General features: G+C 43.3%; 1 protein-coding gene across 2 annotated transcripts in view; it reads right to left on the bottom strand.

The window, feature by feature from the left end:
• Positions 1–729: 729 nt before the first annotated feature.
• SAMD12 (sterile alpha motif domain containing 12) overlaps positions 730–14,163 on the bottom strand; it is a 182,597-nt gene continuing 169,163 nt past the window's right edge. For both annotated transcript variants that reach the window (XM_072851988.1, XM_072851989.1), the window contains one exon: positions 730–9,934. In XM_072851988.1, the coding sequence (XP_072708089.1) occupies positions 9,912–9,934 (23 nt within the window). In that variant the 3' untranslated portion in view covers positions 730–9,911. The remainder of the gene's footprint in view (positions 9,935–14,163) is intronic.

Below are 14,163 nucleotides of genomic sequence, written 5' to 3'. Positions count from 1 at the left end.
CAGAATTATGGCTGAAAAGAAAAAAAACACATATATGAGCGAGCATAATATCATGATGGAATTTCAGCATTAGTTTTTCTGAAAACTACCTTATCTACTGACTTTTAAATTACTCTCATGCCATAAATGCTGAGAATAAATGGGGGGTGGGATGGGAGTGAAACACCATGCACCATAAACAGCCTAGTGCCTGCTCCTTTTGTGGTGTGGTCTCCTTAGAGGATGCTTCGCTGCTTACAAGGGCATCCCCCAAGTCTTGAGAAATAAAGGCAATGAAAGCAGAATACTTCCTCATAGTATGCAGTGTCTGCTTGCAGTCGCACCACACTAAATCGGGGGTAAATCGAGCCAAGTCAGCGCAGTCGGTCTGGATTTACACCCCAACCCCGCCGAGCAGAACAGAGCCCTTTGCTCGGTTAACACCTTCTGTCACATCTATGAATACATTGCGTTTATGTAGCACCTGTACCGCCGCACAGATACCACTGCACAGACCCGAAGTACCGCAGCTGGGGAAGGAGATGTGCGGGCGGGTGAAAAGCTTTGCCCACCTTCAGGTGCTGGAAACCCCCCGAATGAGACCGGTCAGAGTGTCAAGTTGCTGGCAAAAACCTCTACTATTTTTTTTTTCCTGTTCATGCAATGGATCAAGCCCTGACCTTGTTTAAATCAAACAAAATACTTTTACTGTATAATAAAAATTCCATGTTTTAATACATCGCCATGCACAAATGAAGTCCAACAATGCAGAGTACAAAATTGTCAAATATACAAAATGATAAAGCAGATATCCAAAGCTTCCAGAGATCATGCCCAAAGATACCAAAAATTTGATATTGATTTTAATTTCATTGTTTAAAATAATTCCTCCCTCCCACCCGGGTTTTATTTTTTGTTGATTTTTGAAAACAGAAGGAATTAAAGAGTAAATATAAAAACTGTAGGGTGGAATTAACAGTGATGGCCACTTCGTATACTAAAAATTAGATTGCATGATAATTTCTGTTTTGGGAAAAAAAGCACTGCTGTACAGATGAACACCTTGGATGCCTGGGGAAATGCAGTGTACATCAAACAAAAAGGCACACTTTTGTCTTATGCCACCTCATTCGGCTCCGTCCTTAAAAAGTTCAGCCACAGGAATAACAGTGCGTCGCTTTTTAACCATTAGAGTGCTGGCATTTTCCTAGATTTTCAACCAAGTTAACATTAAAAGGAGATCACCGACTTAGAGTATTTCCTTAGTGAATGTAAACCAGAACTGACTCCAAAGGCAGCTGGACCAGACACAACTTGCCGGCTACAAGAGACCGCTCTGACCATACAGCGTGGCCATGAGCTGGCACTCGGCCGTTCTGCATCCAGCTCTCCTGCTCAGGCCACCAGATTCCCGGGACCGTGATCCCAGCCTCCCTCTCGCTCCCTGCAGCTCAAGTCCATCATCAGCTGCCGGCGCCACTGATGTCGGGCAACCTTTGGAGACAACTCGGGTGTGGCTATCATTCCAGCTGTCCGTTATCTGCTCTTCCCAAAGTCAGGTTCAATTAACCTTAAATTTAGCTCCTCAAAATAGAGCAGCCCAAATTTAGAGCCCCTTTGCTGGTTTATGCTGCGCAGTCAGGCAGGCATTACTCCCATCTTACCCCCACTTGTGGAAAATAAATAATTTTGTGAGGCAGGTCCATGCAGCTACAGTCCCTACAAGAAACTGAAAAAAAAAGCCCAGCATGTCCCAAAGCACGTCTCTGCCACTTTCAGATTCTGCAATAACTGTGAGAAAGTTAAATATATCTCTTACACTCACCAAGTGTCCCAGCAGCTTAGTGCAAAGCGTCTTCTCTTAGTGCAAAGAGTCTTCTCAGAGCACGCAGCCTTTTTGGGGAAATGCTGGTCATTCCCATTGCCAGAGCATTGCCCCATACAGCTCATCTCTATTTTAGGGGAAGCCCAGCAGACAGCAGCAACCCCAGCTGGTGACCTGAAACACAGAGTCTGATTCCACAAGGTAATGTGTCTCCTGCAACGGCTTCAAGGGAGCACTCAGCACGGCACAGGACAGCGGGCTTCGCTTGTGGGTTAGCCCAACACAGCCCCATTCCTCCCCTTGGTCAGTGGCGTTGGACTCGGGGAGAAGGTTGAGATCTGGGTCTCATGCTGAGATGCTTTGCATAGGCTGGAAGCTCATGTCCCTCTGTGCTTTTCTCAGAAGAAAAGCATAGAAGGAGGCTCTTGCACACAAGGGATGCCAATGAAGTAAGAGGACTCCAAACATTTCTTTATCTGGACTAGTCTTGAGACCAAAGCCTGGCTCAACAGGGAAAACCTCTGTCTAGATGTAAAACTGTGCTCTCAATAAACAAAACCAACCAACCAAACAAGTCCCCTAAGCATCTGATGGGGCAGACTGTGGTTTGCTTTTTTTGCTCTGCACAGCTTCTTATTGCTTACATGCAGTTTTGCTGCAGTATCGATCTCCCTGCTTTAAAAAAACCCTGTGTATCACTATTTAATTTGGTGATTTATGATATTAAATAGATGAATTCAAGGCAAGTGCTTAATAGAAGTAACGTGACTAGAGATGTTACAACAGTGACAGAGGATCTTTTTTTTCCCGAAAAAGTATTTAGATATATTTGGAATTAAAATCAGAAAGGAGCTTTTTGTCTCAGACTAAGCCTGGCTATGTTATAATAATGCTGGCAATCCTACTTTTATGGCAGAAGCAGACGTTATACAGTCATCTGCAAGTTCAGCTTCTTCTCCGTCCAGCCTGACCCCAGATGTGCCTGTCAAGGACCGCTCTCCTCCAGCGCTGCAAGGTGTCTCAGCAGCGCGAGGACACTCATAAGCCATCACGCACCGAAGCCAGTGACTCCGCAGAATTTATTTGACAGGTGGCCGGCATGTACCAATGTTCTTTAAACAATAAATCTAGACCAAACTCATTTTCTTAGGATTTCACACTGGATTAGAGCAAGAATCCCCAAAGATCTTTATCTTCTTAGCTATGGCTGTACCTAGCTCCCTTCTTGTTTCAGCTTCTTGATGTCTATTCAATACCAATTTGCAGTAAGTATTGCTTTTATAGTTTCTCTTGTCTGCGTGAACTGTTTACTCTTTAAAACGTACATCCTAGTTTGTGCTGTTCCCCACCGCCCGATCAAGCCCGGTAGAAGGTGGCTCTGACGGTACTTGCCTCGCACCTATCGACAGTGGTTTTGTGAAGCCTTAATCAGACACCGAGCACTCCTTTGCTTATTTCTAAGGTACAACATTCAAACCAGCCAACAGTAATAGGGCCCAATCTTGCAAAAACCCACCGCTGGGAGCAGCTCTCATTACTCTGGGTAGTCCCACTGAAGTCATTTCACTTCTAGGGCTTTATTAACCAGCTCCGATGGGGCTCGTCATGATAGCAGGAACAGTTTGCTGTCTTTGAAGCAAGGAACTCGTGTACTGCGTTCAGCTGCACAGCGATACAATATAATTCTCAATCAGCACCGCAGCTTCTCTGCCTGTTGTTGACAGCAGGAAAATCTGTTTCTTGCCAGCAAGATGCTACCTCCTTAATTAAGAGGCAAACCCACAGTTGTTATTCCTTGCTCAGACTACAATTCCACTTGGCCCCATCATTTGAGTGCATCATTTTGTCTCAGGCTGTTATTAATGAAAGACAACAGACTTTCTCTATATGTCCAAGGGTTTGCGTTGTCCTTTCTTGTCTGGCTTTCTTCCTTTAATTATGCGCAGAAGGACCTTGCAACTGCAAGCACACCTACCGATGTTCAGACCAAATGCTGGCAAGCACAGCTTTGTTCAAATAAGCTGTTTAAATTAAGACCATTTTGTGTGAAAAAATGGATATAGGTTGCCCTGTCTTCCTGTAACATTGGAAACTTTAAGATATTTTTAATTTAGAAGTTTACATCTGATGATCTAGTCTAATCCTTGGACAACCCACACCTAATAACCTCATCCAGTAATTGCCGCACCGAGCCTGGATTTCAGTTTGAGGTAGAGCTTATTGACTTAGAAAAATACTCTGCATACATTTAAAGACTTTATGTGATGGAGGAACATGCCAGGTAACTAAGTAAGTTGTCTCCATGGGTAATTATCCTCTCTGTCGAGCATTTGCACTTAATTTCTAGCCTGAAATCAGTTTCCAACCAGTAGAGCATATCATTCCCTTTTCTTCTAAACAAAAGAGCTACCTGCCTTCAGACAGCACTTCCCTGCCCAGGTAGAAGATTGTGATTGCAGACGGAGATCAAGTCACCTCTTCAAATTCCCTCTGATAAATTAATAGCTTGAGCTTCATTAGTCTGACACTATAATAAGACTGTTTTCCTGCCCTTGAATGACACTAGGAGCTATTGAAAATAATCTTTCCAAGTTGTCGATACCATTTTTGAAAGACGGGCAGTAAGCAAACAAACTGGAACAGCATCGCTATTGCCAGGTCCTACATCCCAGCTGGCAAGAGCGTCTCTGGGGCTGACGTTGAACGGATTATTTATCACACCTTCACAGCCACTGTATTATTCCAGATGTACTCCCCATGCCTCTGAGTGGGACTTGCTGCCATCTCTCCTGCATTTCTGCCTTTGCCGTCCTCCAGGTTACTCTCTACCACTGACCTGCTCCATATTATTATTTACTGGGCCCCTGTTTTTGTCATCTCTGGCTGTTGCCAACAGTAATTTGCTCTTTCCCCAGGAGGAATATTGAAAATAGAGCATACCTTGGTAGGAGCTCATTAGAAATAATCTAGCTGGTGATAATTTCATATTTACAGCTATTTTTTGTGATCTAGCCTGTAATCAGTTTTAATCCACTTAATATGGGCGATATTGATTTTGCGTTGTGCTATTTTGTTCTTTATCAGAATCAAATGATCTATAGGAGGCTAAGTATAGTATGCCAGCAGAGTTTCTTTTATCAACAAGCCTTTGATATCACAAAAAATGATAGCAAGTTTATTTGGCATGATACATTTCTATAAAAATCATTTGGAGGGTTTTATCAATTTTTAATTGCTTTAATGATTGTGCCATATCAACCTTTCCATGATTTTGCCCAAGACTGATAGGAAGCTAATGAGCCTATAGTTTTCTGGGTCAAATCACTCATTCATTTGAATTATTGGGTTTTTGGTGCCATTTGAAGCTTCTTTTATGCTTTCCGGTTCTGAGGACTCCTAGGCAAGTTTTCCTTCACTTTTGGTTTCTACAAATTAAAAAATATATTTGGATAGTTGCTGCTTAATTTTACCCATAATTACTGACGGAGTAGGAGGAATTACATTTTAATGTGCAATCCCTCCTTCTACTGCTTTCAAATACAAACCAAGAATATTTGTTGGTTTTTGCATGTACTGTGAGTAATCACTGCGCCGTGCCTGTCTAACATCAGACTTAGCTTTGCTACGATGGTATTTATTAGGATATATGTAAAGTCTTTGGGCTAATCAGCCCTAACCTATTGGCCACTGACTTCCCATACATTTTTTGGCTTCCCTCATCAAACATCTACTTTTCTTACTTGCTGATTTATCCTCATGAGCCTGCCTAATCACCCATACGTTATGTTGGTGGGGTTTTTTGCAGTCCAGATAACTCTCCTGAATTTTACTATAGGAGGTCGCAGGTAATGCTGGTAGTACTTTCCCCCTCACCCATCAATTTTAATTATATCAGAGGACATTTTCTTTTTAAATTAAAATCTTATTGACCACAGTCTATATATACCAGGGTCAACTGCAGCACAGTCCTGCAGCGGGGCCGTTCAAGGAGACTCTGATGGCAGAGCTGTTAATTGTTAAAAGGGGACCAGTGTGAAAGATGCAGGATTTACTTTGCTTGCCTGAGACAATTTTGAATAACTGAGATCTTGTGGCTTTGTGGCGGGTGGAGGGAGGTTAGTTTTAGTGATGACAAAAAAACCACCCCAGGCCTGGCTCCATGGCTGACACTAATCAACACATCTCCAGAGACTTTGATGGAGTAGTGCCAATGTAAGTCTGCCAGGGGTCTGGCCTGAGGTCTTCTGAAAATTCAGGGCAAAACGAAACCAGAATTTTGTCATTTTTAATGGTTTGATTTCCTCAACGACGCTGCAGCTGCTGTCGAGCGACAACCCTTACCCTAAGGAACAGACAGGGAGGGATGAACCCACCGGTAGAGCATCGCCATGCAGCTGGGCAGGCAAAACAAAAGAGCTCACGGAGCTTTTTCAAACTCCCCTCCTGGAAGGCCGCATTTCCCTTAACAGAATAAATGGTGGGTGTTCAGGCATAGAAAGCCATGCAGATTAAAAACAACAAGGAACAAAACAGTGCAAAGGATGCTTTAAGCTGCAGAGTGTTTTCTGGGGCGAGCAATTCCTTCAGGTTTCTAGTGCAGGACTTCTCATGGTTTGAAGCACTTGGGATGGCCAAGTCTCTGTCAGCATTTCTTAGCGGGGTCTGACGGTGCAGCCTTTCTTGACATAAAAAAAACAGGCGAGCACGACGGCCGGGAGAGGCACTGGGCACGGCGGGAAGGCTGCAGGTCTGCACAGGGAGAACGGTGTCCTGATCGCAATACTGGTTTGTTTCAGAGATAATAACTAGTGATCAATATAATGGCAGCACTGGCCTTTGCGAACTTATTTATCTCCACAGGGCTGATAATTGCTGTTTTATGAAAATAGTGTTAGTCTCCTACTCTTTTCCACTGAACTAATGGCTCTGAGCGTATTTAAATTCACTTCCTTTGCCGGAATAACTTATTCGCTCCCTTTCATGTTGACTTGGTCTTTGGCACTCTCGACATAAATGATTTATTGACTAGAGATAAAGCATTCTTTCCCCTGAACTGTTCCTGCGACCCAGGCAAAAGCGGATGTGTCTGCTATTAATAAGGTGTTCGGCATAAAAAATGCAATAGACTTGATTGTCTGCACTCAATAGCCTTTCCGAGAACACAGTACCTGCCCCCATTCATAATAACAAAAATCTCTCCCACATGTTTATTTATATTAAAAAGTTTTCAGAAGAATATGCTGGGATCCAGATAGTTGTTCGGTAGATGTAGAACATTTTCATAAATATCCCTGAGGAAGCATGGCCTACTTTGGGAGAATAACAGTGATTAAAAAAATCCAAACACAATGAATAGTTAAATACAAGCCAAAAAGTACAGTTATTTCCTTATGGCTCCTGCAGACAGTTACACACGTGAAGTGTCATAGGGCTCGGGGGAACTATGCTTGGAGTTATCCACATGCACAGGCTGGCTGTAGGATGGAGACCTACACCAGCTTCAAAGGAGATTTGTCCGATAGGCACCTACAGCAGACTTCTCACAGAGTCTGGCTACACAAGGGTCTGGACTTGATTTTCACATTTCTCAGGGCCTATAACACTGCTTTTCTAGGTCACCGTAGCTAAAATCCAGGGAAGCTTTTAAAACAAACTGTTTTAACAGGAGAAGTGCACACATCTAAATTCATGCCCATATACTGGAAGATGTTCAAAACTAACATTGATACAAAAAATGCTTCTAGTGGCTCTCTGCCTAACTCAACTTCTTCTTGTACGCCCTTTTAAGATAACTCTCTCTTAAACTCTTCTTTCATCATTCAAATTATTCCGGATTTTTTCACTGGGTAGTAAAATAAGAGAATTCCTACTGCAGAAGTATAGCATTCTCCTTATTTTTAAAATAACTTATATCAAAGTGGGTTTTTTTAATTGCTGTACCAACATGAAATTGATGTCAGTTGCCAGAGCACATTTTTAAAACCTGTAGCAGAAAGAGCTGTAAAATTTGCTGAAGCTTACAGTGGACCTGTGCCACGCGCACAGCCGGGTCTCTTGGTATCAGATTCCAACCTGCAACCCTATGAAAAGCTCTAAAAAGTGCAAATGTTGCCGTTGGCAAAGATTCTTATGTCTTAAGGAGAATTTTTACACCAATTAATTTCAAATTAGGGACCAGGACTTTCAGAAAGAGAATGTAGAAGCTTACTGCCTTGTAATTCTTGGGAGCTCCATTTGAAAACCCATGGAAAGATGCAAGCCATTAGAAATCACTAGCGACTTCTGAAAATCTTGGTCATCAATAAAAATAATTTGCTTTTGGACTGAATACTATAGAAGTATCCAACATGCTGAATCTGAGATGGGTGGAAAGCTGAAACCTAAGCCCATACCCATCTGAAAAAAATTAAGCCCTAAAGATTTATCTGTTGGCTGTACGGGCACCCTCAGTGGTTGACCTTCCATTATCTAGCAATGAACTGTACAATAGTTTTTAAGAATTACAACACAGGAGCTTCCTCTAAAAATGTCCCTTTGACTTGATGTAGCTGCACCTTTTCTCCATCGCTGCATCTTCACACCAGCATGGCGTCTCACCCACAGTTTGGCATGTATGCTAACAGCGACTCTATAGTACCTGTCTATCAGACTGGAGAGACTGATGGTCTTTAAATACACAAAAAGCTACCTTTGATATTAAAGAAAGAAGGAACAAATAGGTAAGTCCCCTCAGTATGTTGATGGCATCAGTTCATTATAAAGAGTGTGTCAAGAAGGTCCTGATGTGAGGGACAGACACTAATTCCACTGAGTCCCCATGGAAGAAACAGTACCACAGCCAGCTGTGATACAGCCAAAGATGAGGCCAGCCATTCAGAGACTGAACAAAAAACAACGCTCAGATTGAATGCAACAGTCTTGAGCCTGCTACAGTATATTGAAAGGCTTATTGGAACCATTTGCTTATTCCCAGTTCCTACCAAAATACTGTTTTGGATAGAAAGTGGAAAAAGTTAATGAAGAAGTCTGCCCTCTCCAAAGGGAGTGTCTTGCTCCTTAGGAGTGTAGTCTTACACTTTACCTTGTTCAGAGAGTTTGGTTTGGACTACGATTCCCCCGCCCTGCCCAAAACATAAATGGTGTCCAGCATAAAGAACCTGAATCCTTCCAGTTTATTCTGGTTTTATTGTCATCCAAACCCAGGGTCACACACATCTCTGAGAAAGGCTCTCTCCCTTGCCTCTCCCTCGCCGAGTAAGAAAACACATTGGCACACTAGAAACGAGAACCTTTGATATTTGGCAGAGGAGAGGGAGAGCAGACACAATGTCCTACAGCTCATTCAACCTACCCTGTTCTTGGCTACCTCTGTGACAGCTGTTCTCTAAGTCTCGATAAAAGAAGTCACACCTCTGCCACGTGCAAATCTATCTACACAATCTACTGTGAATCGGTGAAGGTATGCTAGTAGTGGACTTCAGTTTGGATGCAGTCTCAGCACAAATACTGAAACGTATCCTCAGTATTTTAAAAAAAGACCATTATATATATATGGACTGTGCTAGTTCTGTGCAGAAAGCACGTATGAAGTGCTGATATTGTTTAACAGAATACCATTAGACTGCAAAACTAACATATACAAGACGTTTACATTCCTATCGGGGTGTAATATTGTGAACATATCCACTGAGATTGGAGAATTGCTGTAAGTTTTTCCTAAAACATCATGCCATCTGCATACATAATAAAAGAATCCAGTAGTTGCCATGCTAAAACAGGACTTTTAGTGAAGGGCATAGACAGTCCCCTAAAGGGAACTCAAAAGTTATGCACAGTGATGAAAACTGGAAGAAATTTTCCAGCTAAAGGTCTCTCAATGACCACGTTCAACAAATTAGGACTGGGTATTATGCACCACATTTTTACTCCACAGCAAACCAGGTCTTCCCAGAATGCATCATCTTCAGTGGGCTGATTTTACTTCAAGTTTGTCTTCAATCCTCCATGGTCACCTTCTGGCAGTGCCATTTATTATGGTTTTTTTTCAAGAAGGAAAGTTCACTTTCATATCAAGTGGCAGGACAGCAGCTTTAGAGGCTGGAAATGTTTATGGAGAGCTCTCTGCTGGGGCTGTAAGAAGCAAAACAGAAAACCAAAACCAGACAGTGAGTATAGAACAGAGCAAAGGAATTACCATGTATTTCAACTAAAATAAAAAAAGTCAAGTTTGAGCTGAATAAATGTACTTCTGCTGTAAAGACAAACTAATCCTAGAATATATATTGTGAACCTGGTACTTTTTTAAGCAACTCTACTCATCAACCAAAAAACTCAGTGCTTAATCAATTCCTTAGATAAATATAAAGCACAGACCTGCAATCATTTGTATGATTTAATAAATCCTACTTGAATTTTATTGCCTCACGTGAAAGCACTGCTTACTCATCCTCTAGTCTGAGTCCCAGAGAGCAGGCTCTTTGGTTTGGTTGGGCTTGTGTTAACTACTGAAGGCTTGATAGCCAAATGCTGGAAAGCCTCTGCCAAATGCTGTTCCCTCACCATTTCTGATGTTCCCTCACCATTTCTGCTGGCCAAGATGGCAAGAGTTGGCCATTGCTGCATAGGAGATGTGAAAACAGCTCACCTACCTCCTTCTCCACTTCAGACCCCATAAGATAATTAGGGGGTTGCAGAGAGTTTCTCTTTCCCTTCTAAAAGCAGTAAAGCACACTCAGTTTGGTGGCTGCTATTCCCTGCCTGAAAGCCGTTGCGAAGCTGTAAGGTGATCACACCATAAAGGAGGAATATGTGGAGGTTTCTTGTAATTTCTTCTCCCCTCCCACCTCTCCTCTACCCTAACTCTTGAGATGCACAGCAAAAGGACAAGAGGTAATGGACACAAGATGCAACAGAAGAGATTCCAGTTAGCTACAAGGAAAAAAATTCTTCCTAGTGAGGGCAGTCAAATTTTGGAACAAGTTACCTGACCAGGTTGTGTGATCTCCACCTACGGATACCCGCAACTCAACCAAACAAGGCCTGAACAACCTAACTTGGCCCTGCTTTGAGCAAGATGGAGTGGAATGATCTCCAGAGGTCCCTCCCAACCTAAATTATGTTATGATTATACATTTTCTGATGGGGATTTGTGTTCCCTGTTCTGCCTTTCTGAACAGGAGACGAGTGCGCGTGCAGGACTGCTCACAGTGAAGCGCATTCAGTCGTTTATTCAGTATGTAGCCAAGAAAAAGGATGTAAACCCATCACAGGCTTACGCTAGCCTCTGGAGCCAAGAAGCCATGCAGAGGCAAGTTCACCATGTTATATCAACGTGCTTGGACACAGCTTTGTCTCTTACAGAGCCCTCACCCATCACCAGTTTTACTGACCAGATCTCTGGGATTTACATCCCAGACCAGGGCAGTCCTGGGATGGGACTCATCGAGGTGGGCTTTGCACCCTTTCCAGCTGATGCCCTGCTTCTTGCATGAATGTATGTGTCTGTATGTGTGGGAAGAGCTGGATCGTTGGGTTTTTTGGGCCAGATTCCAAATTGTGAAGCTAATGGGATACTCATGCTGCCAAGGCAGCGTTCAACGTCAGCTGAAACTCAGGCTGGCAATGGATTTCTGCTTCTCACCCCTTCAAAATCATGCCCGGCAGGCTCTTCTCTGCGGGGTGCGGGCTGACTGGCTCTGCCAAGCTGTCAGTTTGCCCATATTTGCCTCTCCCAACCCCAATCCTTGCAGAAATGGACATGAAGGTCTGATCGAGCGGGGAAAGGATAGGATGCTAAACCAGCAGGTGCTGGAAGAATGCTGAATAAGATTTAAAAAAAACCCCACACCCTGCCATGAGCACTTTATCCCTCAGTCTAAATATGGCCTATGAAGTAGAGGAACAATAAAAAAACAGTCTCCTTAGCTACTTCCTTCCTTATGTGGGCATATTCGCCTGATTACGGTGCTACTTTTGATTTCTGTTTTTACGGCTGCCTTGCTTTTATTCTCAAGGTTCTCCAGAGCCATGATCCCACCACCAACCTACTGTCATCTACTACATGAGATATCCACGTCAGTAGTGGCCTGAGAAAGATGCACATTTGGGATCCAGCAACTGTTTTATTCCATGGAAGAACTGTTTTATTCCATGGAAGTTTTTGAGCCTTCAGCTGGTCTAGACAGACAACTGACTGCATCCCCCAGGACAGGAAAGAAAGCAGTGGCGACATTAAGCAGGTATGAAGATAAAGGGGAAATCTGGGGGAGGTTTTAAACTTGGAGAGAGGCAAACTGGTACCTCACCTCAAAAGTGTTTGATTCCAGGTGAACTGGAGGATATCTCCCATCTGTGTAGCATCGACAGAGATGGGTCTGTCTCACAAAGGAGAAACAGGACTTTTTTTGAGGTTAAATAGCTTGTCTGCCACAAAGAAGGGAAAATTTGAAAAGCTCTCCCAAGCAATGGAAAATACCTTGCCTAGCCACAGAGTTGCAGGACTAAAATAAAATGGGTAAACTGGCTAATTATATCAGGTCAGGCCTCAGGATTGCACTCGTGCTGAAATTCCCCAATCATCCACATTGTCTAAGCGGCTGGCTTGTACTCATGCTTAAGTTTGAAATGAGCCAGCCGGCCCTTCAGACAGAAACCAGTGAACGAGGAGAAATAGGGACTGGTCCCAACGTGAGCTCCATCTACACCGCAGAGTCAGCACAACTGCTTCCAGCCATGCAGGACACCTAGCAGAGCCAGTGTGGACACAACCGGTGACACTGACCAAGGGAAAAGTCGTAATTCTCTTAAGCTCTGCATTTAGAGCAAGCAAACTGAGGATTTAGTAGTGATCTAGCCCGTTTCTTCTCTTCTCACTATGTCTTTTGAGGCCAGGGTTTTAGAAGCACTTATTCTTCCTTGTTGCCTATATAATTTTTGGTGCCCGGCTGGAGACTCCTCTAAGGACCCTGGTTTTCTAACAGTACGTACCCAGTGCTTTCTGAAAGTAAGATCTTCTTAAAAGGTATCACAAATTAGCACTTGTCTTTGAAAACCTTGCCTGAGACTGTAAGCTCTTGGAACGAAGACTGCCCTTTGCAGGGGGTTCATACGCTTACCAACACAACAGCGTACAGATCTAATCTTATATGACATTTTCCAGAAGCTGCTGTAGAAAGACAACAATCATTTCAAAGCCAGAGATGTATTTCATTTTTTGAGTACCTGTACTGTGTGATTTTTTTCTAACTGCGAAAGGGACATATTTTTCATTCATTTTAAACACATGTTAATTCAGCTCAACCTACGGGTATTATCTGTTTTTCACATTTTCATAATTGAGGGATTCTGATAAAGGAAACAAGCATCTGTTACCTTTGCTAGGGTTCTTCTCCTGGAACTAATTTTATACTATATTTCTAAGGTCAGGACATTTCAAACATGGATTATTATGAAAAATGCCTACTTCCAACATCCATCTACCAACTGTTCCTTGGAGTCTGGTGAAAAAGTGCATTCAGGTACATTTACTAGTATTTTTCCTGTGTCAGAAAGGCCACGGGTATCTCACTTCATGCTTCTCATGTCACTTGAGACATTATAATATGCTGTACATTATTGCAGACTTGTTGCATCTTGCTACTAACTAATTAGAGATATCGCTACCTTTGAAGAATTTTGTACACTGACAAAAGGAAATGCCTGGCAGCCCATTCGCAGCTTTACCCTTTTCTTTAATGTGCATTGAATTATTACCACTGAGGCATGACAGCGTGAGGTGTCTCTGTGAGGCTCATAGAAGTTAATGTAAACCCAAAATATCTACTTGGGGAGCTGCTGATCCCAGTCAATCACCACGGTGGAAGGAGGATTAGCAGGGTCTGGGAGCTGGGAAATGCTGCTGTGGGCAGCCTCGGCAGGGACGGGAACCACTGGCCCCAGCTTAGATGGGACCCAAGTTGTACCAGAGTTTGGTTCCACTGTACCACAAAACCATCCCATTACTGTTCTGGGTGGAGAACAGCACTGGTTCTTTCAGCCTCTAGGTAAATGTAGCTGTTGGTGCACATCCTTATTACCTAACAGTTGCTGATAAGCAGAGTCAACAGTGCGAGAGATCCAAGGTTACCTCAAATGTTTGCACGCTTGTAGCTAGCTGGAGCCAGCATGGAGGAGGTGGCAAAGCAACACTCGCCAGCCTGCTCCATCCACCTCCCAGCCACCTCCTCTTGTCAGAGCAGCCCCGGCTTGTACAGGCAGCAAGTCAAGCCTCAGGGCTGCACAAAGACAGCAAGCTGCCTCGCTCAAGTGTCACAGCCTAGCAGCCTGTGTTAAGCAGTGGCACATTAATCAATGGACTGAAT

This window comes from Ciconia boyciana, chromosome 2, assembly GCF_034638445.1.
Source record: "Ciconia boyciana chromosome 2, ASM3463844v1, whole genome shotgun sequence".
NCBI classification, from domain to species: Eukaryota; Metazoa; Chordata; class Aves; order Ciconiiformes; family Ciconiidae; genus Ciconia; species Ciconia boyciana.
This window is presented reverse-complemented; position numbering and strand designations above follow the sequence as displayed.